Source organism: Labrus bergylta, chromosome 15 (assembly GCF_963930695.1).
Source record: "Labrus bergylta chromosome 15, fLabBer1.1, whole genome shotgun sequence".
In the NCBI taxonomy this organism is placed as follows: domain Eukaryota; kingdom Metazoa; phylum Chordata; class Actinopteri; order Labriformes; family Labridae; genus Labrus; species Labrus bergylta.
In genome coordinates, this window is record NC_089209.1 from 6,964,531 (window position 1) to 6,992,509 (window position 27,979).

General features: G+C 41.0%; 1 protein-coding gene across 4 annotated transcripts in view; it reads left to right on the plus strand.

Moving 5' to 3' along the window:
- Window positions 1–27,979, plus strand: part of LOC109988417 (nesprin-2) — an 86,861-nt gene that overhangs the window by 52,863 nt on the left and 6,019 nt on the right. For 3 of the 4 annotated variants that reach the window (XM_065963469.1, XM_065963471.1, XM_065963472.1), the window contains 18 exons: window positions 2,462–2,644; window positions 2,844–2,957; window positions 3,490–3,644; window positions 3,918–4,065; window positions 5,035–5,129; window positions 7,561–7,792; window positions 7,896–8,093; window positions 10,887–11,003; window positions 13,068–13,223; window positions 16,741–16,899; window positions 17,984–18,150; window positions 23,647–23,809; window positions 24,170–24,369; window positions 25,411–25,561; window positions 25,871–26,053; window positions 26,625–26,762; window positions 27,048–27,239; window positions 27,428–27,725. In XM_065963469.1, coding sequence (XP_065819541.1) covers window positions 2,462–2,644; window positions 2,844–2,957; window positions 3,490–3,644; window positions 3,918–4,065; window positions 5,035–5,129; window positions 7,561–7,792; window positions 7,896–8,093; window positions 10,887–11,003; window positions 13,068–13,223; window positions 16,741–16,899; window positions 17,984–18,150; window positions 23,647–23,809; window positions 24,170–24,369; window positions 25,411–25,561; window positions 25,871–26,053; window positions 26,625–26,762; window positions 27,048–27,239; window positions 27,428–27,725 — 3,049 coding nt within the window. The remainder of the gene's footprint in view (window positions 1–2,461; window positions 2,645–2,843; window positions 2,958–3,489; window positions 3,645–3,917; window positions 4,066–5,034; window positions 5,130–7,560; window positions 7,793–7,895; window positions 8,094–10,886; window positions 11,004–13,067; window positions 13,224–16,740; window positions 16,900–17,983; window positions 18,151–23,646; window positions 23,810–24,169; window positions 24,370–25,410; window positions 25,562–25,870; window positions 26,054–26,624; window positions 26,763–27,047; window positions 27,240–27,427; window positions 27,726–27,979) is intronic. The other variant, XM_065963470.1, reaches the window with a different exon arrangement.

The following is a 27,979-nucleotide window of genomic DNA, read 5'->3' on the forward strand; positions in this document are numbered from 1 at the left end:
AGAATCCTAGAGTGTCAGCTAAAGGCTTACACAAATCTCTGGCACATGTTAACATCTCTGTTGACGAATCTACGATACGTGAAACACTAAACAAGAATGGAGTTCATGGTGAGGACACCACGGGGAAAGCCACTGCTGTCCAAGAAAAACATTGCTGCACGCTTGATGTTTGCAGAAGGAGGACCTGGATGTTCCACAGCACTACTGGCAAAACATCCTGTGGACAGATGAAACCAAAGTTGAGTTGTTTGGAAGGAACAAACAACACTATGTGTGGAGAAAAAAAGGCACAGCACACCAACATCAAAACCTCATCCCAACTGTGAAGTATGGTGGAGGGGGCATCAGGGTTTGGGGCTGCTTTGCTGCATCAGGGCCTGGACAGATTTCTATCATCTACGGAAAAATGAATTCCCAACTTTATCAAGACATTTTGCAGGAAAACTTAAGGCCATCTGTCCAACAACTGAAGCTCAGCAGAAGATGGGTGATGCAACAGGACAACGACCCAAAGCACAGAAGTAAATCAACAACAGAATGGCTTCAACAGAAGAAAATACGCCTTCTGGAGTGGCCCAGTCAGAGTCCTGACCTCAACCCGATAGAGCTGCTGTGGCATGACAACAAGAGAGCGATTCACACCAGACATCCCGAGAATATTGCTGAACTGAAACAGTTTTGTAAAGAGGAATGGTCCAAAATTCCTCCTGACCGTTGTGCAGGTCTGATCTGCATTTACAGGAAACGTTTGGTTGAGGTTATTGCTGCCAAAGGAGGGTCAACAAGTTATTAAATCCAAGGGTTCACATACTTTTTCCACCCTGTACTGTGACTGTTTACATGTTGTGTTCAACAAAAACATTAAAACATGTAATTGTTTGTGTGGTATTAGTTTAAGCAGACTGTGTTTGTCTATTGTTTACTTGCATGAAGATCAGAACACATTTTATAACCAATTTAATCAGAAAACTAGGAAATTCCAAAGAGTTCACATACTTTTTCCTGCAACTGTACATATGGACAGCGTCTCCATCTCATGTCATTATACAAGTGAAGCCAAAACACCCTCATGACAGCCAATGATCGTCCAGGTCAGTACAGTCCACAAATCAGATTCTTGTGTCGGTGTGAAGCAGAAACTGATGGTTATGGAAATTTCAACGATGTGATGTGATTGACTGTTAAAAGAAAGCAACATCAGGCTTTTTGACTTAAAAAAAACGCTACTTTAACATGTGCAGGACTAGATTAGCGAAGAAAAAACGTGCAGATTTTTCCACAGGGGGCGCCAGAATCCACAAATACCAAAAGTTCCTCACAGGAGCTTTTAGAACGCAGAAGAATCTCTAAGTTGGTGGTTTGTTTCTATGTGGTTAAAAAGTGTCATTACTGTTGAGGACATTTGTAAGAACTTGACTTCACACAAGAAAGGATTCAGTGAGACTCATGTGGCTTAAGCTGAAGAAAGTCGTTGCTTATGTAGTCACAGCTCACTCTATCAGCTCAGTGAATAAACTGAATAATGTTACATGTGGTGAATCTGGCACAATGTGTTGAGATTGTAAGAATTTGAACAGGCTCGACAATATCGGATTTTAATGAACTCCCAACTGAGTTGAGAAACAAGCACATACAAACAGAACTAGTTTAAAAAACATGATTACTTTTTTATGCAGCTTCCATCGTTCCCAGCTTGTCTCATCTCAGCTCATTCAGAGACTCTTTGCTTTACATTCACTATTTAATTTTCAAAGAGCCGAGTCTCTTTATTCTTGGAAAAGAACAGACTGCGTGCTCTCATGAGCAGAAATATCAGATATGCTCTTCTCAGTGGATGGAATCTCATTTCTTGTGTACTACTTGTACCTGGAGTGACTACATGCGACATCACGTGTTGTTTTGCACATTTTTGTGGAAAAACAAATTTTTTGGGACTCCATTCACGTCATTTTATTTTCCATTTCCATCCTGTACAAAAGTGGACAGAAAAGTGTATTTTGGAACATCTGAGTCCAAACAAACCAGGAACCGCATGAAAATCTAGCTCGTTATATCCTGATAATTACTTAGTGCAAAGATAAAAACAGTTTGGACAAACTTTATTTCATGGTTAAACAGAAAATGGACTTATTGAAAATGGTAAGAACTGTATATGGACTTGAGCTTGTCTTTGAACTACTCGAAGTGCTTTACACCACAGGTCACGCCTTCCCATTCACCCCCATTCACACACTGATGGCAGAGGCCACTATGTAAAGTGTCCATCAGTATGAACTAACCCCATTTATACGCATTCATATGCATTCTTAATAGCAACTTGGGGTTAAGTGTCTTGCCCAAGGATACATCTTCATGACGCTGATCCACAGCCACCCCAATGAATCTATTAAAAAAATGTAGTGATTGCAATCTTTCATCACTTCGTCCAACTGGCTGTTTATTGTCTGTTCATTGACACCAGAAGTTGCAGGAGGCTGCAGAAGATTTGCAAAGAGGCATGGGAGATGTTCTTTCGGCTTCCAAGCCTGTAATTGGACGGCTACAACCTCTGGCTGCAAATTTTATCCAATCAGAGACCAGACTGCTGTCACGTGACATCCTGCTGCTGAGCCAGGCAATATCAGGAAGAAAGAAACATCTTCAGGTGAGAACAAATGTTGAAGGCAGGAGTGTTGCTTCACTTGAACTCATCTCTGAGGTGACTATCAGTCATCCTCATATTCAATCAGTGACATTTTTGATGATGCAAATTCCATTGAAGTTAAATGTGAAACTGTTTCTTGGCGTTCAGACCAAACAAATCAAGGTGAAAATAATCATGACATCTCTCCGTGTCCGTGCAGGAGGATTTGGAGCAGCAGGAACTACTTCATGCTCGTCTGGAGGCCTTCGAAAAGCAGACGCAGGAAATTCAAGATAAACTTAACAAAAGCCCGAATAACACAGATTCAGTGAAGGTTAGTACAGAATCCTTCTGATTTCAACTTAATTTACCTTTAATTTATGACACTTACTTTTGTGTAAAAGTGAGGCATAAGCTGTTCTATGTGTCATAACTCAACAAAACTTAGAAACACATAGATCTGATACGTTTTTTCTTTTTAGGTTAGGCATGAGTTACACTTTATCTGCCCTCGTCAATAAATCCATTCACAGCTAGATATCAAAAGAAACCCTCCTTTAAACTCCAGAACTTTCCTTAATATCATCACATTTCTATGCTTTCCTTAGAATTTGATCACTGGTAGTATAGTTGGTAGTATAGATGGCATCAATTTTCCAAAATGAAGAGAACTATGCAAATATTTGGGGGTTAAGTATCTTAGTCCAAGGTAATGTTATATACTATATTCATATCCACTGAACCCGAACATTGAGGGAGCTGTAGGTCACAACTGTAGAGCCCGACTAGGTCCCTGAAGCTTAAGTGTTAAAGTCACCAAAATTGGTCCCAAATTGAAAAAAAATGTTTTCTTTCTCAATGGGTAGCAGGTTCTCTTTGAGCTCAGTGACCTGTTTGCACCGCTGGTTGACGTCAAAGAGATGAGTGTCTACGTGAGCCTTAACAACAAGGAGACGGACAGACTGCACACACTCAGCAGGCAATGGGTTGAACGCCTGACTCACATGTCTGACATGAACAGGTGAGAAAGTTCAGACACACAGAGAAAGGGTGTCATCATGGTGTTTTACGTTGTTTTAATATGCTCAATATGAATAATCTTTTTTTATTTTGGTGTGTTCAAAATCATCTAGTGTTCTTGAGCAAATGTGTAATGATGTAATAAAATCGTTGCATTGACCGTCCCTTAACGCTAACTTGTTAAAGGTACAAGCTGCAGCTTTTTAAAGCATGAATGTTGTGTTTTTTCCAGTTTATACAGTAATAATGAGAGATTGTATATTTTTTTCCCCAGAGAGCTGCAAGCTGAGCATCAGCGCTCTCTGAGTTTTCAGGAGAAGTGTGAGAACCTGAAGTCCGTCCAAACGAAGCTTGAAGAAGAATTGATGTCTAAAACACCTCAGAGTTACTCCAGTCTCCAGGAGATGCTCTCTGATCATCAGGTACAAAATCACCATTTTAGATTCTCTTCATTTCTTTTATTTTAACACATCGTTTAGATTTAATCAGCTCACAGGTGCCACATTTCTTTATGGCTTTTTGGTTTGCATTACTGCAGTACTCATTCAAGGCGCTTTATGTTTGTTGCATCAGAGCAAACAGAAAAAAGCATAAAACTCGAATGACTTAAACCTAAATGACACTTTATCTCATTGCTCTGTTGGGTTGAAGCAGAGTAAACTTAACAGCTGTTCTCACTTCAGAGTTCATTTTTCTGCAGAGTTTTGGTTAAGGCTTTCCCTCCAATAGGTTACTACATACTGTACATAATAAACATTTATATTTGATAATATTAAACACAAAATATTTTGTAATCAGGGCATCAGGAAGCTGAATGAATGACCTCATCAGCGGCTTGTGAATTGTGGCTTTTTGTCAAAAAAACAAACGACCACTATTGACCCGCTCCAGTTGGTCCGTACGCAGGGAATAAGGACGTTTAATGTCTGGTCACTGATCACTTCATTTTAATTGAAGATCACGCTAAACGAACAAACATTTTTGTGCCGCATTTCATTCTCCTGTTAGAAAACCTGCGTCCCTTCCTGATGTGTGACCTCACAGTGACACACCTGACACGGTGACCACTGCCCCCCCCCGGTGTTCACCTGAAGGACAGCCAAAAACAAAAGCAAAAAAAAAACAATTAACAAAATAGCTCCTACAACATTTTTAACATATCATTATGATCATGGCAGCAGAATATGGAGGTACGAGTGCCATCTGTTCTAAATAGTGCATGCTACTTAGTTTAAAAAAGTTTGTTTTGAAAATCAGTATCACTCAGTGTGATATAGAATATATGACTATTTTGTCTCATGTGCTGCAGTGATGTGAGTTTAGTTAAAGATATGTTTTTTAAATCTCATCTTGTTCTCTCTCCTCCTGTTGTTTTTTTTTCTCTCCTGCAGAAGCTTGAGCTTGAGATGATTAATGGACACCAGCTCCTGCACAGTCTTCTCTGTCAGGCGCTCGAGTCCATGGAAACAGAAGTAGAAGAGAAAAGGTGAGTAATGGAAACATCTACGAGGATGTAAGTTAAATACTTCAAATCCAACGCTTGTATGAATGTGTAACCTTAATGAGCTTTCCTCTTTGAGAGTCTAAAACACTCCATCCAGCTTTGCGGGCCGCTTCCTGCTTTAAGCCCTCGTTTCTCCGGTTCTGCTGTCCATCTTTGTTTCTTTTCAAGACGAGAATTCAGAGACGATCTTAGCTTTCTTCAGTTTCAGGGGTTAGCTTAGTCCACAGTAGTGATTCTTTCCAAATAGGCACAATAGACAAGAGTCTAGGTCTCTTTCATTTTCTTTATTCATTTTCATCACATTTTAAGAGCAGTTTTCCCTTCTACTCCTCCTTCTCTATTTTTCTTCTTTTTTATGAAGGTTCAAGGTCTGTCTGCTTCTCAAAGGTGCATCACTAGAGAAAAACTAAATTTAGATGTTCAACAAATAATAGAATAGATGAAACAAAGATTAAAAACTGTGGCATTGAAAGCTGACTGAGAGTCAATCAGAATTAGAAGGGGAGTTTAAACTTAAATCTGTGTGTTTAATCATTCGAGAAGGGATTAAATGTTCTGGCGGCTGTGGCTCAGTGGTAGAGTCAGTCATCTCTCAACTCTCTCAAGGTCAGGGGTTCAATCCCCAGCTCCTGCAGCCACATGTCCGATGTGTCCTTGGGCAAGACATTTAACCCCAAATTGCTCCAGCTGCTATGTCAGCGCCGTAAGAATGTATATGAATGAATGGGATTAATTCATACTGATGGTCACTTTACATAGCAGCCTCCACCATAAGTGTGTGAATGTGTAGGTGTGACATGTGGTGTAAAAGCGCTTTCAGCTATACAAGCTCAAGTCCATTTACCATTAAGTAATTATTTTTATCCCTGGGAATCATATCAGCTCTGTCTGGTTGTCATGCTGCAGAGAATCTGTTTAAACACTCACAGTCCACAGTTATCTGACCTTGTTGATGGTTAATCTTGCATTAGATTCGAGGTTTGCCCATCATCACTCTCCTTTCTTCTCCTGTGAGAACCACACACTGACTGGTTAAACACTGACGCACAATAGAAGGCATTGTGTGCAGGTGTTTCCTGCCCTAGAACAGTTGGATGTCTCTATCCCTAATACTTCCTTAAATCTCTTCTTTTTTTTTTTTGCATTCTTTGGAAAGCTTGAAAAGCTCTTAAAGAATCTGAAGAAAATATTATTTTCAAACCCCTGCTGGAACTGGTGCTCAAGGCTTTACGAGAGTCTTAAAATCCTGCTGTGTCCATGTAGCAATTAGAAAGATAGATAGACTCTGAACAAACTATGACACATTTTTTACTGTTTAAGTGTTTATACCCATGGAGTCTTTTATTAATTGGAGATCTTTCAATCTTTCCACTCGTACCACAGTTTGTGTTTCTAGGCATAGATTACAATATTTACCCTCAGTAAGAGGCTCAATGATGTGGATTTGCTGCCTCTAATAAATGACTTAATAAATCAGTCAGTCTTGGCTCTGGTCTCGGGTATTTCTTGGTCTCGGTCAGTGTGGTCTTGAATACAACACTAGACACTTTTCATTAGAATTTTCTAAAAATGAACACATATGCATGTACATAAAAATCTCATCTCTTAAGTATCTAAAGCAGCGATACTCAACCCGAGACTCTCGAGCCACATGTGGCTCATTTGGGACTAGTTGCTGCTCTTTTAGGTCCTACTTGGAGAAAAAAAAACCAATGTAATTAATTAAAGAAGGGAAACATTGTCAGCAGAAATCATTATTTGCAAGTCATGTCACTGTGTTTCCCACACATATTTTAGGAAAGTAAGAGTTTTTTTTTGATTATGGCTCTTGCAGAATTCTTTTTTTTGGTCAGTGTGGCTCTTAAGTCTAACAAGGCTGAGTACCACTGATGTAAAGTCTCTTTTAAAGGCATTTTTGACTTATTTGTTATTACTTTGGGGGAAATGAATAAGAAACAGAATTGTTAAATGTATCCTCTCCAACTAAATAATAAACTAAAAGTTAATAGAAATGAATAAGGCGGCACAAAAAACTGCAGTTCCTCAAGTGTCCTCTTGAGGCTGGCTCCAAAATCAAGGAATCCCCATTAACTCCCATGTTAAAGAGCCCATCTTGACAGCAGAATTAAACATGTTTACAGCCTGGTACATAAACCGTTTTTGTCTCTTAAGCTCAATTTTACATTGGTAAAAACTGTACTGTAAAAGTTGTACTACCAAAAGTTAGGAAGAGTCAGCATTTCCAATATGGCCACCACAATTGTCAAAACACCTCTTCAGAATCCACTGGGGGATGTCACTGAGACTACGTCCATGTTTTATACAGTCTGTGTTTTATAGCCAACACATTTTACAACAGTTGTCATTTGTCTTCTGTTTTTTTAACTCTAACAAAGCTGCGCCTCTTGCACAGATCTGAACTCATCGCACGAGTGACTCGTGTGAGGAAGAGCTGGTTCAACACTGTGGCCCTGGCAGGCGAGCGCAGGTCCTCCATAAAAGAACAAGTGGGAAAATGGAGAATCCTCAATCGGGGCTCGAAAATTGTATGGAAACTGTTGAGGGACGTTGACCCCTTGCTGCCCCCTGCTGGACCAACTCTGTATACACTGCATCAGCTACAGAGCTGTACAGAAGATTACCAGGTCAGTGTATAGGTTTAGGGTTGTGTTCTGTCGGGGAGGAGTGGTCAAATGAAATTCAAGAGAAGTTAACCAACAAGCCCTGTGTCATCCTTCATCTTTAAAGTGTGTCGAGGAGGCTCTGCGCCTGCACTCCTCCGTGTACACCCAGACGATGGAGGCTGGCAGACAGCTATGTGACGCCATGGCAGACTCAGAGTGTCAGAGCAGACTGCTGTCAGAGCTGCAGGCCACACAGGAGGCCTGGGAGCGAACCAGTTCACTGCTGGAGAGGAGAAGAGACCTGGTCAACACAAATCATCAGGTTAGGTCCAAGACTACCACATTTTCATTTTGTCATATTAAATCTTACCACATTTTATTTACAACTAATTAAATCTAACATGACACTCACTTCCACCCAGCTCCATAGTCACTTTACAGTACATTGATGTTAAGATCTTAATCAGACTTTATACGTTACATCAATGCACACTGAAGTCGAGGATTGTCTGTTGCACATATTTGAAACTGTAAGATATTTACAATTACCATCATCTGTCACTTTCCTTAACAACTCCACAGCTCATGGAGTATTGAATATAAATATAAATATTGCACTATTTGTAGATATTTAGTTTTGATATAGTTTGGATCTTACTCTGTTTAAGTTCCTGGACAGTAAGAGTTTTGATTTTTTATAGCTTTTTACATTTTTTAATCTTCTTCTGGGGCCAATGATTTTCAACAAAAAAAACACCATGACAGATTCCTTGTATGTTTAAACCTACCTGATTCTGATATCACATGTTCTACCATGTAATAAGAGAGTTATAGAAACCCAAATAACATAAGAGTGTTGGAGTATTTTTCAAATGGAATGAAATGATAAATAAAACAGAGATGTACCTTTCTATGAGTGTAACCGTTTCAGCCAGCTGTTCAGACTGAACGTTAAACTGCAGCGAAGACGTCTCTAAGGTATTATTATAAAATATCCTAGATTATTCTTGAGTGAACGTCTCTTTGTTTGATACTGTCTAGAAATATCAACACTCTTCCTCTGCAGATATGGCAGGTTGTAGAATCTTGTGAAAATTGCAGATTTTTTCTGACAAGTTTAGTGTTTGACCGAAATGACAGCATGTTTAACAGTATTAACAAAAAGAGCAGGAGGTGTCAGCTTTGCATGACCCATATCCAGGACACACACACACACACACACACACACACACACACACACACACGCACACAGGATCTGGTGTGTTGCCGTGGCAAAGGCCTCCAGCCAAGAGGGATCAAAGAGAAGCTTAAATCTAACCATGATCCACATGTAGAGAGGGCTGTTTACCAGCGTCTGTTCTTTTCATTATTTCACTACATCGCTTATGTATCGTACAATAAAGCCTTTAAAAACATGTTATTGTGTTGAAGGGGTAAAAGATACCACTGTTGTCACTGAGTGTTTCTTGGCTGTTGTAGGACAGAAATGATGTTGTAAATACTGAATGAGTAAAGGTCACATATTTATGCAAAGTACACTTTTCTATGTTTTTCTTACAACAATATATGGCCCTATAGTCCGTCTACAAACCCCCCAATTATGAGAAAAGTCCATCCTCTTTGTCTTTTGCCTGCTCCACTTTTTAGAAAATGTGTGCTCAAACAGGCCGTTTGGAGATTTTCCCTTCATGACATCACAAAGGGCAGTAACCCCTCCCCCAGGTGGGTGACACTCCCAGAGCTAGGTGTTAGTTCTGCCCTCTGAGTCGTCCTTCTCACTGTAAACAATAGGGCATGGTGCAGGAAAGCAAAAGTTCTTCCAGAGAGGGGCGTGGTCAGACACAGCTCATTTACATATTTAAAGCTACAGACACAGAAACAGCCTGTTCTGAGCAGGGCTGAAATAGAAGGGTTTATAGGCATGATCAAATACAGGATCAGAAGAGATTTAGAACAGGCAACTTCACAGACATGTTTCTGGGAGCTCTGCGAGTTATTTAAACTTGTTGAAAAATGATTATAATATGTGACCTTTAATACTTTAAATGACTTTACTTCAGATAGTGTAGCTGTGTGTTGGTGCCCAGGCGCAGAGAGGTCAGGGAAAGTTGTGTTGACCCCTGTAAGCTGAACAGGATCCACCCCAGAGAAGGGAAATCCCTCTGAGCAACATGTCAAAGATCACACAGCGAGAAGCATCACTGCACAAAGTGGAACTGGCAGCATGAGACCAACCTGGTCATCAGATTACAGTTAACAAAATAAAGGATTATGTGAACATGAATGCGATCTGGCCGTGGTTATGTTCCACTTAAAGTTTGCTTTTTTAGCTTGATGCCAGACTCCAGTTACTAAATCACTAAAGCAGATATCCTGTGTCCTTTTTCCAAGAATGATTTAGTTGTTCACAAAACATTCCTTTCAGCTTCACAAAGATTGATGTTTCTGGGAATATTTAATAAAGACAACCAGAGATAGTATTGCACAATCCTACCTTTCACATGGTTTTACAAACTCTATCAGGAAACACACTGCATTGTTTCTGATGCTTTTACTGCAAAGGTAACCAAACCAAAACCACTTCTTCTTTTTCTTGTAATGCAAAATACCACTGTCAACATTCATATTGTCCCTATCTCACCCCAGACAATTTGTGATTTACATGGGCGTATCCAGATGGGTGGCCAGGGTTGGCAATGCCCCCCACCCTTAGAAATGTGTTTGGCCACCCCAGACCACCCAAAAAATCCTAAACTGTGATTGGCTTAACTCTTTAAGTTCTGACTTTAACATACATTTCTTTTTGTGTCATTAAAAGATTAAGCTAATGTATCCATTAGCTTGTGTTGTTAAGTAGAAATTATTTGTGAATCATTTTGATTTATTTGTGTGTGTTTGTGCGCACATCACACTTCAGGCCACCCCAGCATAGGTCAGTGCCCGGGTTGGGCCACCCCAGTCAAAAAAGTCCAGATACACCCCTGGATTTACTTTATAGAAATAGCAATATAAAGCAATCCGGATCTCTGTGGTTTCTGATTATAGATCATTTTAGATGTTTAAAACTGACTCCTGTAAAAGAAACTCTTCCCTGTGTCTTCTGCCTTTCATTTAGAAGTGGTCTCAGTGTCAGGAGGGGATAACCGGCGTCATGTCCGACCTGGATGAGATGAAAAACAGGCTAACACGACCAGAGAGACCACAGGACTCAGAGGAGGAGAAACACATTCAGGTAATTACTCTACCATGACTCTACACTCTTCTTGTTCCCAAACACTGGAAAAGAAAGAAAGCAACACTTGAATATTCTACATTGTCTTAAAAACACTGACTGATGGAACAGATTTTATACTGCCGCTCTTAAAGATATCATGACTTCTGAGAGACCTTTATCAACCGCATCCTTACTTAGTGAACAGAAATTACGTATTTGTTCCTTTTGTAAGGCTCAATGGTTGTAGTGCTGAGTGCCTAACTACGGGACGACAGGGGGAGTTTGTTTTATAAAGATAATTTCACACACACACACACACACAGATTCAGAGAGCTGTAAAGAGGAGCCACAAACTAAACTAAAACAACTTAATCAAAAGATAAATGGACATGACACATATAAGACAAACTCATAAGATTAGTTTTATACAACTTTGTACATCACGGGGCGTAGTGGTTAGTGAGCGAGCCCGACGTACGGAGGCTGTAGTCCTCCAAGCAAGCGGCCCGGGTTTGAACCTGACCTGTGGCTTCTCTCCCCGTGTCATTCCTCTCTCTCTCTCTCTCTCTCTCCCTGATTTCTGACTCTATCCACTGTCCTATCTCTAAAGAAAGGCACAAAAAGCCCTCCACCATCTCCTTGTATATCAAAATAATAATACACAGGCTGTTTAGATAAGTAATGCTTCACAAAATCCACCCGGTCATTAGTTCTTTCGCTGTGCTGCACGATGACAGAAAGCTGCTTCCTCTGGGTTAGATTTGCCTCGGTGCACGGTGCACTCCATAATGAGAGATGAAAGAAAAACTAAAGCACGCAGCCCTGTTCAAATATCACACTTTGATATTCTGAAGTAATGTGAAATGACTTTTCATTTCTCGATCAGTAATCATTTGTTTTGTACTGGTTGTTACCAGCTTTGCCTGCTATTGAAACAAGAATTATACCTTTTTATTCCAGTGTCCTACAGTCCCCTCTTTTCTTTGTATGGTCCTTAGACGCAGTGCTTTTTAGAGTGTTAACAGCTCATAGCAACTGATAGGAAATACACTGTTTTTTTAGGAAATAATACAAAACCATGTTAAAGCTGATTCCAGTTGTTATTTCTTTTTTTATGTACTGCTTTAAGTCAATAAACATGAACGGACAAAAAGTAAAGACAGTATTTGACCATTAGGATTTTTAAAAATGTTTTTGTGTTAAAATCCCCCAGACTTTAAAAATATATAATTGCACAAACAAGAAGAATAGATAATCAAATGTAAAAATTCCAAGACACTTATCTTTTTGAACACTTGGACTCACAAAGCCGTTATTATTTATTATTGATTTGTTGAATCCTTGTCTAGTCACTGTAGATAAAAGTGTCCAGTCTTCTGTCAGAAAAGCAAAGAGACAAAACATTTAGTACTAACAGTGCTGCAGCTCACTAGGATACATTTTCTACTAAAGCCCCAAAAAATGGTTTAATGAGTTACTGAAACTCAAATAACTTCTACATTTCTGTGCTATTATTTGCATGAAAAATAGTCACAGAGGAAAACTTCCTAGCGTGACCTGATATAATGGAAGAGTTTATTTTCTGGTTTTGGATGAAAATTAGAAAGTAAAATGAGAAATTCATGTCAAAGTAATCACGCTGAAGAATAGTTTTCATTTCACACTGTTTATGATATTAAGATGTTAAGTTGCTGTTTGAGCTCCGATAAATCAGCAACATGAATCTGCTGGATGGAAACCAAACAGGTCAGCTGGTCCCTACACTGACCATAGTCCCCCCCCCCCCCCAACCCTCTACTTCATCAGGGTCCGACCCCCATCCTCTACCACCAGAGCCCCTCTGAGTTTACCCCCCTTTCCCTTATTTAATAATACCCCATGCTTTCACTCCCCTCCCCCTTTCTACCCCCTCTCCCCTCCCCCTGTCCTGTCCACAGCTCTTTAATCTGGACGGTCAGAGCGAGAAAGAGTTAGAGAAGCGTGTTCATGCAGCTTGTTCATGGCTATCTGACTCAGTGTTCAAGTGTCTGTGTATATGTGTGTGTGCGTGTGTGTGTGTGTGTATGTGTGTGTGTTATGCAGGAGACAGAGCTCTCTCTGCAGCGTTTGAACAGTGGATTGAGGGATTTGACCACCATGAAGACGGACCTGTCGCAGTACGTTGCAGCCGCTGACTCGGCTCTGCTGGAGCAGCAGCTGGAACAACTCCACGGTCAATGGGAAGAGCTGTGTACCAAGGTGAGAACTGGAGAAACACACACACAGAAAAAGAGAGAGAGAGAGAGTTTGTTAAACTTTGTTGTGAAGCAGAGAAAGTGAGCTTGTAGAGGCTGCAGGTGGAGAGGAAAGGAGGGAGGGGGAGAGAAGGAGGGAAAAGTTGCTACCAGCGGTGTCTTGGTGGTGACCAGCAGCACAAAGCCTCTGCACCACTGGGGCTAAACACACACACACACACACACACACACACACACACACACTCAGGCACATACACACACTCATTTGTTTGAGAAAAGAGCCACCATGTGCAGCTTCATGGAGGGAAAACTACAACATTCAAATTCAAATTGCTTCCTATCAGGGCAGTTTTATATGTTTTCTTAATGTTTGTTTTACAAAGGTGCAGAACAGAAGCGTTTTCTTTGACTTGTATGCATGCTGTTTTTGCTTCCTAATCCTTTTTTTAAATTGGAGTTTTTTCTGCTTATGAGCCTTTTGAAGTTGGTTTAAATCTTCGAAAAATCCCTCAACAGCTTCTCACTTTGAAACTCTCCTGACTCAGCCTATTGAACTGTAGCAGCCTGTTAATTCTGTTACTTAATTATCGCTGAAAAAAAAAAGCTTGACTGAACATAGACAGGCTCAAATTCCTGCAGTTAAGTCTTTTTGGCTTAAACACAAATGCACTTTTGTTCTGGAGAAACCAACAGTTATGCCATGCTTCTGACATTTCCATCAGCTATTCAGGGTTGAGGGATCATTTTCAGAAATGCTAATTGAATCCCAAAGTAACGGTGTCTGCCTCCACCTGCTCCTGTGCTGGCCGGAGAGACTGGGCTTCACAGATGCAGCAGCCACTGTGTCCCATCATCAGGTTTTCTATTGATGCATGGAGTCAATCGAAAGTGTGAAATGCACGCTTCTGTATGAAGTTGTCTCTGTTATTGTACAGCCGAGGTTTGTCTCACCCTGACTACTTCATTTGACCTGTGTTAATGTGAAAACTACGGAAGCCCTGAGCAGACCTGCATCCGTTTAATCAATTTTCCTGTCATGAGTTAATGTCAGCTATTTTTTTTTTAGATCTGGACTTATTGGTAACTCTCAGAAAACCATGTAACTAACAGAATGGATGCATGTCCCCTGAGGGCTTCCTTAGAAAAAGAAAAACTAAAACATGCAACATATAATATTAAGGATTACTAGATATCTTCAAGAAAAGAAAGGTCTCTGACAATATCCATAAAAGCCTCCGTGAATCATCGGTGTTGTTTTCCACTTTATTATCGTAAAGCAAATCATAAGCCAACACAAAATCGAGTTTCCAGCTGGACACTGAGCTGCTCAGAGAAAAGTCGTATTTAATGTAATATGAGGAAGCACTGACTTGTATCAGCTGCAGCATCATATGAGACTCTTCATCCCTGTTATTAATTCCTGACATGGCCGGAGGGCAGCTTGCTCTGCGGAGCTAACAGGTTGTTGGTGGGGGGAAGCCACTGGAATGAGTCCGACGAGCAGATGGCCTGGCTGGGCTAAAAGAGGGTTCAGGGGACAGGCTCTATTGTTCCAGGAGAAGCACAAAGTCCTCACAGGGTGGCAGCAGCTCACAATGCACCCCTAAATTCTCCAGAGTTAACAAAGCTCCTGCAGTGCGAGTACATTAATACTAAAGCGGGGCTCATTTAAATCAAATAAATGCCAGTGAACAGTAAAATATAGCTGGTTGGAACATGCCCCAGGGGCTGGCTAAGCCCTCTAACCTCAAAAAGATCATCACCCCCCCCCCCCCTCCCCCTCCCCCTTGTCAACCATGTAATGGGGTGTTTTCATGGTGTTAAGCTGTCATTAGGAAAATGGACCTTGTTAATTTTATCAAACTGCCTCTGGGTATCCCCTCAGGGATTTCTCTCATTTTCAGTCTGATTCTGAGTATTCTGGAGGTTTAATGGTGCTGTTGCATCAGTGTAATAAAGACTTCATATTCAGGTCGTTTCTACGTCTTTTATCCACGTCTGTTCCGTGTCATCCGTCGTATCAAAAGATACTTCTTGGAATTACAGTATTTTTAAAGCTTTTAAAAACTGTCCTCCAGCGTTGTTACAGGCTGCTTGCTCCTAACTTACATCGACTAAATGTACGTTCATGCAGTAGAATTAGGTCACAGTTGCTTGGATACATACCAGGATGTATTATAATAAAGGACCCTGTGTCAGTGTGGACGGGATTTTGGCAGCACATGTTGAACAGTTGAGACCTTTACGTCTACAGTACCATGGACTTAGTAAAGAAAGTAACGTTGTAGTTGAAGACTTAAATACTTCTGTCTTACTTTGGTAATGTGATGTCACTTTCATGGTTTGTGTAACTGTGGACTGCACTTTTATTTTAGGCCTTTTCATCTTGTAGAATCCAGTACAGACAACAATACAATTTAACGGGGCTCTGGTGGCCTGGTGGTTTGTTTGTGCGGCCCATGAGCCGAGGCTGTAGTCCTCGAGGCGGGCTGCCCGGGTTTGAATCCGGCCGTTGACTCCTTTCCTGCATGTCATTCCTCACTCTCTCTCTCTCTCTCTCTCCCAGATTTCCGACTCTATCCACTGTTCTGTCTCTCATTCGAATGCACAAAAAGCCCAAAAATCAATGTTATGAAAAAAGACTATACAATTGATTCCCTCTAAAAAAAGAAACTTGTATAAAACTAAAATAATAAAAACATGAAGGTAGAAAGAAGAAATAAAGGAAAGAGAAAATAAAAAATGTATTTAATGTAAACAAACACATGTCTACCCATATATGTGCATGTGTTTATGCAAAGTTAAACAAATAGAAAAACTATGAACCCTCCTCTTGTTGGAAACGGCCTCAATCCCTTCTTTCGCTTGTAAAATCATCGCATTATCACAGCTGTCATGAAAGTGGCGTTCAAAGTTCAATCTTAAACCTGTAAAATGTCTGTAAAAACGCAACTTAAGCTTTTGTCTGATGATGGTGAGATGTAGATAAAGATCTCAAAGTGGTCTAGTTGTTCTGCAGCTCAGCACGAAAGCTCCTGTGGGGAGTTTTGAACCTGCAAACAAACACAAATCAATATGAGCTACAAAAGCAAACAAGGCCATCAGCGATCAGATTGATTATGTCTGTATAGTTGTTGTATTTGCCTGTCATCACTGCCACAGGGTAGGCGTCAGAAGAGCTGATAAACAGCATGTCGAAGCAAAGATTCATTTTGATATCATGTGAGACATTTAAAACAAAGAAGGGTGAAATATTTGGTGAGAAAACGCTACTCACACACGTACAGGAAGAGATCATCAATGAGAGAAGACCAACACTTTGTACACAGAAGGCTCTATAAGCGACATAAACTAAAGTTCCTCACAGCAGCTCTAAAACAAAGTATAAGTAATATAATGGATCTTGATATTGCACATGGTAAATATGTGAGCACTGGTCCCTCTTCTGTGTTGTCGTTTCTCTGACTGCTGTAAAATGTACAAAAATAAACACTCAAGGGCTGTTTTTTGATTCTTCCCAGGTGTCCTTGCGGCGGCAGGAAATTGCAGACCGCCTCAACGCCTGGACCATCTTCAACGACAAGAACAAAGAGTTCTGCGATTGGCTGACTCAGATGGAGAACAAAGTGTGTCACAGCGGAGACCTGAGCATCGAGGAGATGGTGGAGAAACTGAAGAAGGTTAGAAAATCCAAAGAATATGTTTGTCTTGATACACAAACACATGGAAGAACAGGTGAAACGTGTTTGAGGGTTAACATGACTTCAAATATGACAGCTGGATTAAAGCACATATTGCAAATGTGAATTACGTTATTCACTTTAATATTCACACACTTCCTTCAAAAGTTATTTGCTGTAATCCCCACCATCAAACCCTTGATTCCTGGATTGAACGTCACTTGTGTAAGTTTTCCTCCATACATGGATTATGTTGTTTATAACAGATGGTGGCCTGGAAAGGAATATCTCCATGTCCTTTGTTCTTACACAACAGTTGTCCTTTCAGTGTATGAAAGCCTTTTGTACCTTCATGTGTCAGAATGAATGTGAGAAAATATTGGATTTGAGCGTTGCAGAATCTTTCTCTTCTGAAAGTTTTGGACTCTTAGTCCTTGATAGTCTGTTTTTAATTACGGTACTTGGTTTGCGTAAAATGTCGTTTTTTTCCTGGTGATGACGAGTGCTCCAGGGCTGGAAACAGGTGTTTGTCAAGATGAATGAAAGGGACATTGAGGAGGGGGAACAAAACTCCCTCTTTGTATAAAGTCCAGCCATATCTTTGTCTCTCAACATGTGTCCTGTTTGGCTTGCGCTTTAACTGTTTTTAGTTGATGCTTTATTTATGGATCAAATGTGTTTGATGCTCTCATTGAATTGACTTGTTTCTGGTGCCTTTTGGTGCCTTTCCCTCCCAAAAGAGGGAGCTTTGTTCATGGCACTTTGACATTTCAAACTGTATTGAAATCCCTACCCGTAAATGTGTTTCTGATTCAAAGCTGTAGAAGATTAATCAAAACGAAGGCTCTTGTACTCATCCATGTGATGCCCTTTGCTCTAAAGGGAACACACATTGCTGTACCCGAGCATGAAACATGCAGATTACCAATGTGAGAATGAAATGATGAAAACTGGGCACTTGTATTCTCCACATCTATATTGATTGAACATTGGCATAAAAGCGTCTGCATGCGGTATAATAGAATCCCTGGAGTTGTTTTTTAAACCAGATCTTATCTAATGTTGTAATGTCTCGTCTCCACAGGACTGCATGGAAGAAATCAACCTGTTCAGTGAGAACAAAAGCCACCTGAAGCAGCTCGGTGAGCAGCTGCTATTGGCCAGCGACGAGGCCAAGCAGTCGCAGGTCCACAGTTCTCTGCAGGAGGTCAACCAGCGCTGGCACAACCTCTTTCACCACATCGAGGCCAGGTGAGAGCGGCCACAGCTGGCACAGAGGCCGGAAGCTCTGTGGGTGTTTATATCGATTAAGCTTTTGAAGGTGACACAACAAGGAAGCAAACAGATTAAATCAGAATGGCTCGAATAGTGTGTGGATATCATGGAGCAGCAGAGGTAAAAAGGGAAAGGCTTTTTGTTGGTTTAGAAGGTTACGCAGTTCAGCTGTCATCTACGCACTTGATTGCCTCCCGTAATTAGCCTTCTGCAGGAGCACCTTTCACACGACGCCACTCTGCATTAACAAGCGTTGTTATGAACTCAAAGGCTTTAACAAGGAGCCTTTAATTAACCAATAGCTCTGATGTGAATCCATCCACCTGCTGTTGAGATGAGTCTTGCTCTGCAGCTGTCAGGAGTACATGCCTTCTAATGTACAGACTGTAGGTTAAGCCCCCGTGTTGATGAACTGTTACTGCCCCCCCCCTGCTGCCCCCCCTCCCCTCAGACAGATGGACAGTCCTGTGGAAGAGCAGGAGATGCAGACTTCCCTCCTAAACCACCGACAACAAAAAAAAAAGATGTGCTTAAGTCTCAGACAGCGCCATATGTCCTCATGTGGACAATGACTCCACCCCTCCCTTTTTTTCTACCCTGTCAGATTGTGGGATGACAGGGTAGGGGGGGGTTTGGTGTGGGAGGGGCCGGGGGTCTGTCGGCATGCATTAATCGCTGGTTCTCAAAGCGGGGGCCCTGTTTAAATAAAGAATGAACAGGTTTCAGAGGGGATGATCCCAAACAAGCTAGGGTGGCCCGACCAGGGTGCTGACTGATGAAGGGGTGGCATGAAGCATATGTGCATGTGGCTACTGTCCTCTTCACGCTGGTCACCAGTTCAACTCTGAATCATCAACACTCTGGTCCATGTCATCACCCACTCTCTCTTCAACTGTCCTTAAAGGATCATGTTTAAAATGGTTTTATAAAAACATGTTGTATCCTCTGTATTTTAGACTTAAAAAAAAAAAAACAACAGAGTGACAACATTTTTATCTTCCAAAGGTTTTTTTCTTTAAGGATTAAAAATAAATTCAAAGTCCAAATTTTCAGGCACTCATTCGAGAAAATGTGATATTTTAAAATGCTGAGAAAGCTACCAGCAGCTTTTTGCAACACAGCCTAGTAGTTGTTTTTAACTCGATTCTCTGGCGAGGTAAACAGCCGATTCAAGTTTAGGTTTTAGCCAATCGGATTGCCATGCCACCCCATGCCACATCTGGACATTTTCCTGGATGTTAGCCTTTTATTTTTTAATTTATTTTTTCATCTTTATTATTGGAAACAGCCTTCTGCTGATGCTTGAAAAAGTTGTGGTCAAACCTGTAGTAAAACATTCAACAACATAACATAACTATACGGGGACTTTTGGGTCTTTAAATTCAAAACCAGTGATCTGAAGCTCCTCCTAAAGTGACACCTCGAGTGATACTTTTTACATTAAGCTTATTTTTGATTGGAAGTTATTTTAAAACCAGTGATCAGTAAAGCCCTTTATTTCCCTTTTCTCTGTAAAGAGGTTCTGAACACCTGAAAACATGGCACCTCTGTTTTATATAGATTTCTACCACACTTATGGAAGAAATGGCAGCTTCTACTAGTACTACCAAACATCTTGGAGGAACTCCCTGTGTCTTTAGTTTACAGCAACAACACGTTTAATGTGATGCAATAATCAAGTAGGCTAATGTAAAATGTGCACTCTATAATTCATGTTGCCAGCCCTGAGAGTCAAAGCCTGATTATTTATGTAAAAGTAAAAAGCACATGTACAGTAAAGAGCTGCAGGATCACAGTGACTACAGAAGGAAATGTCAGTTGGAGTTAAGGCGTGTGAGTAACTTGGAGCCCTCCTGCGGTCTGCTGTACGTCGTTAACTCGACCCTTCAACCATTTATCTGAACTTATCCTACAGCTCCTTTCTGCTCGGTTTTTTTCTCTCCATCCATTCTGCTCCTGCTCTGTCCCTCATCGAGGACCCCTGACCGTGTTTTGTGTCTTTGTCGGGCCTCCACATGAAGCTGCTGGTCTTTGTTAGGCTGTCAGAGGTGGAGCGCGAGTGAAAGAGAGGGAGAGGCAATTTAGTGGACGAGGATGGTCGTATCAGCAGAGGGGACGAGTGTTTTCTGGACAGTATGATACACTGACTCGCCTGTGTTTTCATTACACGGCCGTAAACATGAAGACACATTAATGACACACAAAACCTCCCCTGACTACACACTGTACATTATTCCTGATCTCTATAGGGTTTGGAATCAGTGAGTCCTTTTAACGAGTCCGTCTGACACCTGTGCCTTTGTACAAACTCCAACAATGTACAGCTTTTAGTGCACTTCTTAGTGTATAGCTAGCTTGATTAATGTTGAGATCTGACATTTCCAGAAGAATAACCTGAGGTAATATCATATTTTGGTCAAAACTTTGAATTCATAATAAGAATGTTGATTTTATTTGAAGTCTTATTTAATTTGTAAAACAAATTTCTATACCAAAACCAACTCTTCAGCATTTTATATTTTAAACTTTACTCTTAGAAATTGATATTTATTTTTTTTAAAAACCCATTGTAGTCATGCATTATTTGCATAAACTTCAGTTATCATTACAAATTAGCAAATGTAAGCATGCTGAGGCACTAAAAGTCAGATTGAGACTTTTTGTAGTTTTTATCTGCTATGCTAAACGTGAGCATGTAGATAGCCGTCGCTTACGTGTCGCTAAACTGATGCTAAATGGACTTGGACTGTAAAGGGATTCTTCTAGTCTTGTCTGTACGCTGGCCGACAAAGGCAAACCAACCTGCACCGGCCCAACGACTTCTGTTAGGATAATACAGTTAATACAGAAATATTGATAACTGACAAGGAAATTCTAAAACAAATAGAATGACTGAAACACGATGTGGATGAAAGGAAGCCGTGCTGCAAATACATGACCAGCACAAAGTGAAAGAGACCACGCTGCAAACCCTGCCTCAAATGGAAGTGGTCCCGAGCTGTAGAGGCATTAGGATAACTTCACATGAACTCATGAAAGCTAAAGTAACTCTTTAAAGGAGTTAGCGTCATCCAAAAAGACAAATATTCAACACTCTGAATGGATTCAACGCACTAACTAGATCTCGTAATAAAAGCTCGAAAAGGACACACTCAACTTCTCTATAGTCGGCCCAGCATCCGGCATCTGTTGGGACCCTTTCATGCTTTCTTTTAGCCTGCCGCTAACACTCCCAGCTGTTTGTAGTGCTTATTATTTCGGTGGAGAGCTTCCCCCTCTCAGCCCCGACAGGCCCCGCTGGACCCCGACAGGAGAGGAAGGATCAAATGTGGAAATTAACTCAAACTCCCTGATGGGGCACACTTCAGGCTTTTAAGCCTCCAAAGAGAGCTTTTATTGTCCCAAGCGTTGCTATGACACCAGTCTGTGTGTGTGCGTGCGTGTGTGTGTGTGTGTGTGTGTGTGTGTGTGTGTGTGTGTGTGTGTGTGTGTGTGTGTGTGTGTGTGTGTGTGTGTGTGTCTCCACAAAGGGGTCAGTTGCCATGGTGAAGTTGAAAGTTGTCGTGTAAGATACTTAAGAACATTGTAGATTAGTGAATAGTTTGACTTTCTTTCCTCTTTTAACCACTTCGCCTCTTAAATATTTTTCGGGGATCTCTTCCAGCTTTTTTTCTTCTCTTAATGTGTTTCTTCTCTTTCTTTCTCTGCATCTCTGTGTTTCTTCTCTTTCTTTCTCTGCATCTCTCTGTTTTTCTCTTTCTTTCTCTGCATCTCTTTGTTTTTCTTCTCTTTCTTTCTCTGCATCTCTCTGTTTTTCTCTTTCTTTCTCTGCATCTCTTTGTTTTTCTTCTCTTTCTTTCTCTGCATCTCTCTGTTTTTCTTCTCTTTCTTTCTCTGCATCTCTCTGTTTTTCTTCTCTTTCTTTCTCTGCATCTCTCTGTTTTTCTCTTTCTTTCTCTGCATCTCTTTGTTTTTCTTCTCTTTCTTTCTCTGCATCTCTCTGTTTTTCTTCTCTTTCTTTCTCTGCATCTCTTTGTTTTTCTTCTCTTTCTTTCTCTGCATCTCTCTGTTTTTCTTCTCTTTCTTTCTCTGCATCTCTGTGTTTTTCTTCTCTTTCTTTCTCTGCATCTCTCTGTTTTTCTTCTCTTTCTTTCTCTGCATCTCTCTGTTTTTCTCTTTCTTTCTCTGCATCTCTCTGTTTTTCTTCTCTTTCTTTCTCTGCATCTCTCTGTTTTTCTCTTTCTTTCTCTGCATCTCTCTGTTTTTCTTCTCTTTCTTTCTCTGCATCTCTCTGTTTTTCTTCTCTTTCTTTCTCTGCATCTCTTTGTTTTTCTTCTCTTTCTTTCTCTGCATCTCTCTGTTTTTCTCTTTCTTTCTCTGCATCTCTTTGTTTTTCTTCTCTTTCTTTCTCTGCATCTCTCTGTTTTTCTTCTCTTTCTTTCTCTGCATCTCTCTGTTTTTCTTCTCTTTCTTTCTCTGCATCTCTCTGTTTTTCTCTTTCTTTCTCTGCATCTCTTTGTTTTTCTTCTCTTTCTTTCTCTGCATCTCTCTGTTTTTCTCTTTCTTTCTCTGCATCTCTTTGTTTTTCTTCTCTTTCTTTCTCTGCATCTCTCTGTTTTTCTTCTCTTTCTTTCTCTGCATCTCTTTGTTTTTCTTCTCTTTCTTTCTCTGCATCTCTCTGTTTTTCTTCTCTTTCTTTCTCTGCATCTCTGTGTTTTTCTTCTCTTTCTTTCTCTGCATCTCTCTGTTTTTCTTCTCTTTCTTTCTCTGCATCTCTCTGTTTTTCTCTTTCTTTCTCTGCATCTCTCTGTTTTTCTTCTCTTTCTTTCTCTGCATCTCTCTGTTTTTCTCTTTCTTTCTCTGCATCTCTCTGTTTTTCTTCTCTTTCTTTCTCTGCATCTCTCTGTTTTTCTTCTCTTTCTTTCTCTGCATCTCTTTGTTTTTCTTCTCTTTCTTTCTCTGCATCTCTGTGTTTTTCTTCTCTTTCTTTCTCTGCATCTCTTTGTTTTTCTTCTCTTTCTCTGCATCTTTTTGTTTTTCTTCTCTTTCTTTCTGAATGGTCATCTATCTGTCTCTCTTTTATTTTTGCCTTTGTTTTCCTTGTGTTCCTTATTTTGTCCATCCCTTTAGTTTTTCTCTTCATCTCTCTACTTTTGTGTTTTCACTTTGTCTTTTTTTTCTCCTGCTTTGTTTTTTTTTCACAGCAAAGAAAAGCTTCTTTGTGTTTAGTTCAACCACTGGCTTTATCTGATACATCATATTCTTTGTGCTGGAAATCAATATTTCTTTTTGTTCACACATGCAGCTGCAGAGAATGGTTCTCAAACCAGAAGAGTTTAGATGTTGTTCAACCGTGCAACTTATTGAAGAAGTTTAAAGCAGACTTTTATATACTGATTATAGACGTTAGGTCACACAGTGTTTAAAACAGTGTGTGTGTGTGTGTGTGTGTGTGTGTGTGTGTGTGTTCAGGGTGAAGAAGCTGAAGGAGACTCTGGTGACCATGCAGCAACTGGATAAGAACATGAGTAACATCCGCTCTTGGCTTTCACGCATCGAGTCCGAGCTGTCCCGACCAATCACCTACAGCGTGTGCCACCACCAGGAGATCCAGAAGAGGCTGGCCGAGCAGCAGGTACACAAAACACACACACCAAAACACAGAAACACACAAGAATTTAACATGACTCCATTTATACTGACGAGGTTTCTTCTCTCGTCTCGTCTTTCATGTCTTTCTGTTCGACTCTTCTTTCTGGTTTGTGATATTTTCCTTGCTGCTTTCTTTTCTCTCTTCTCTCTCTTTTGTTGTTCCAGCTCACTGTCACTCCCTTTCACTCGTTGTCTCTCTCTGCGATTAATAATTCATATCTATCCTTTGTTTAATTTGGGGAGAGGCAGTCCTCTGTCTGTGGACTGATGGTTAACACATGGCTTCACTGCTATGAGCCTCGTGCCCATGTCCGTCCTCACGTCTGTCCGTGTGTCCGTCCAGGAGCTGCAGAGGGACATCGAGCAGCACACGGAGGGCGTAGCGTCTGTGCTCAGCCTGTGTGACGTCCTGCTGCGGGATGAAGATGCTGCTGGTGGCGGCGGCGGCACCAAGGCGGAGAGCGACTCCCTGCAGGAGACCAGCCGCAGCCTGGACCAGCGCTGGAGGACCATCTGTGCCCTGGCTCTGGAGAGGAGGCTCAAGTAGGAACACAAAGACACTCAAACATGTCCTGTGTTTATCCTTCACATACCTGAAGCAGTGCAGACTCTAATCTATACATGCTGTTCTGTAACTAAGAACTTAGTTGTGTTCTTTATCCACGACTTTTAAAACTGATATTTCTACTGTCGGATGAAGCTAAAGCTAGTTATCAGATACCTTTCAGATTTAAAGGTGCCGATTTAGCAGTGATAAAAAAGTTTAGGGTTTATGTTGGATGACATGTTGCTAATGAACCCAGCGTCTCCCTGTAGTCACAGTAGTGGAAAAGAACAACACTGCTGCATCTTTAAATGTCTCATTTCACTTAAAAAACAAACTTCTACACAGGCCAGCTGACGAGTCAAAAATAACATCCAGCTCATGACTTTAAACATTTCACCTTTTTTTTTACTGTTCCTTTGAGCTGTTTCTATTTTGTTTTTGATCCATAACGAGTTTCTTTTTCTGTGGTTAAGTTAATATCGTAACCTTTGGATCTACCAGAAGGTCCTTACTTTATTTCAAAATAAAAGCAGGGTTAAAATTCAAACTGCAAGTAAAGTACTCTCAGCTTAAACAGCACAAACTTTCAAAATAAAAACTAAAAAAAACAATTTTTATTTTTAATGTGTAATAATGGAATTTTAAACATGTGATTTAAAATGCAAGTCAAAATTGTGATCGTTTGACAGACCTTATATTTATTTATATAGAAAGAAAGAAGTCAACAAAATGCAATGAATACATTTTGTATGAACAAATTCTCCTGCGGTACTTTGACCCTGACTTTCTGATATCCAATTTACTTTATTGTAAATGCTGCTTTTTGTCTTATTTATACTTTTTTATAATACTGATCTCATTTATTTTGTACTACTCTGTTTCCTGTTTAGTTGTTTTGCACAATGATCATAAAGACATGAATCGTATGTTCCCTGCTCTGGGTGGCAGTAGATCATCTAACCTGATAAAGACTTTTTACATAGTGCCATAGAAAAACCTCCAGCAGACAGTAAGTCTAGTGTGATGCTTCTTTGTAGGATTGAGGAGACGTGGGGCCTCTGGTGCAAATTCCTCGATGACTACTCCCGCTTTGAGGATTGGCTCAAGATGGCCGAGCGTACCGCTGCCAGCCCCAACTCTGCAGACGTCCTTTATACTGTCGCCAAGGAGGAGCTCAAGAAGTTTGAGGTCAGATTGGAGGTCGGGAGGCGGCTTCAGACACAAGTGGCTGTGTTTTGTTTTGTTTCATAGAGGGGGAACATTTTGTAATTCTTCAGCATTCAATTTAATGTTACTGAGTTTAGAGGGATTATGAATTTAGCAGACACGCAGAATGTTTCTCTTTTTGCTTTTCCATAACGCAAACAAAGTGTGTTGTGATATTAATTTCCACTGCCCAAAAAAAAAAACCAGTTTGGAGCTCATTTTAACTCTTTAACATAAAAATTCTGTTATTGTTAATATAAAAGTCCTCTCTTTCCCTCTTCCTTTATTTAGGGTTTCCAAAGGCAGGTTCACGAGCAGCTGACCCAGCTAGAACTGGTGAATAACCAGTACCGCCGCCTGGCCAGAGAGAACCGCACCGATCGAGCCAGCCAGCTCAAAGCCATGGTCCACGAGGGCAACCGACGCTGGGACACGCTGCACCGCAGAGTGGCCTCCATCCTCCGCAGACTCAAGGTACCAAAACAGGACAGACAGAGAGCTTGTCTTTCTTCTTCTTTGAAACATATCAGAGGACAAATGGGAGAGATTCATCATCACGCCTTCTTGTTCAATACAAAGGGATTTATGTGTTAAACCAAGAACTTTGGACTTTAGATGGAACATGTTTTTTTGCTATATTTTGGTTTATACTTAATTGTTTCACAAGATAAATACTGGGTAGTTAATCATAATGTAGAGAGATTAACTGGTGACATTTAAATATGCAAATGAACAGAAATGAGCTGTCAGATTTGTCGTAAAATGTCTGAATGACATTTACTAATATCAACTAGAGTATGATATCCTGGGCACATCCTGGGACTTAAAGTCTGATGTTATTATTCCAGTTTTACTTGATATAAATATGTTTATCTGATTGATAAAAAAATGTGCAAAACCAAACATCTTACAAGCACTTAACAATTTTCTAAAATGATGCAAAATCCAAGAAACACATTCAAGTCACAAAACGTCCAAAATGTAATTTAGAAAACGTCTTTCCTGTCTTTAATTCATGTCACTTTGTCTTCCCCTTGTCCGTCAGTATTTCACCAGCCAGAGGGAGGACTTTGAAGGCACCAGAGAGAGCATGTTGGTGTGGCTGACCGAGCTGGACCTTCAGCTCACAAACGTGGAACACTTTTCAGAGAGCGACGTTCATCAAAAGATCCAGCAGCTCAATGTGAGGACTCACTTCAACCAGTCAACAAAAGTCATGCTCCCTGTGTGGGGGAAACAACACTCCTCGTTTCCTTTCCATGAACACATTTTTTCATAACCAATGAGGAGGAAAAATAAACTCCAAACCGTGCACAAATGATGACTGACTTTTTCAAACGGTTTCTGGTTGAGTCCTCTATCACACAAACTTTTTGCTCACCATGTTTGGCTCGGTTTGGTTCGCTGTTACATTCTTCTCATCTGTCTCTGTTTATGCTCATCCGTCCACGCCACTGTCTCCCTGCAGAGTTTCCAGAAGGAGATCACTCTGAACACGGAGCGTATTGACGGACTGATCGTGTTTGGAGAGGGTCTGATCCAGAAGAGCTCACCGCAGGATGCTGCTCTGATCGAGGACGAGCTGGAGGAGCTGCACTCGTACTGCCAGGAGGTTTTCAGCAGACTGGTCCGCTTCCACCAGCGCCTCAGCCAACCCCCGGTGAGCTGGAGCGCACACACACACACACACACACACACACACACACACACACACACACAAAAACACTGCACCCATGTTTTTCTAATCTAACCATAAGAAGTCTTTAAAGTCATCATTCAAATCTATAATCTGCTGGAGTCTGTGCAAAGACTCAACAAAGGTTTCCATGTGGTCTTTCTTTGCACCAGGTAATCAACGAAGAACCCGAGCTCTCCAGTACCTCGTTTTCGTTGGAGTCCAGCTTGGAGCTGATTGGCCGGCCGTGGCTGGGGCGGAGTCTAGGAAGCTTCCCGGCCACTCCGACTCACCTGCTGGCCGGTGCACAAGAACGCTCAGGGCGGGAGACGCCGGTGAGCGTGGACTCCCTGCCGCTGGAGTGGGACCACACCGGAGACGTGGGAGGGTCATCGTCACACGAGGACGGGGAGGAGGAGGAGGAGGAGGAAGACCAGGAGGACGGGAGAACTTACTTCAGCGCTCATTCAGGTAGATTTAGAGTACAGACACATAGAGCTGAAAGCGTTTTACGAGAGTTGTTGTTTTAACTTTTGTTTGTTTTTCATATTAAGTCCATTTAATAAAGGCACCAGAAGCCAGTCACTGCACACTCTGGAGTGTTATCTCCTGAGTTATTGTGATGATATAACAGATATGACAGTCTAAATAAAGGAAAAAGAAAACCCTAAAGAGCATAACATCTAGCATCAGCAGGAAATATAGAGCAGGGTTCCTCCGGCTGA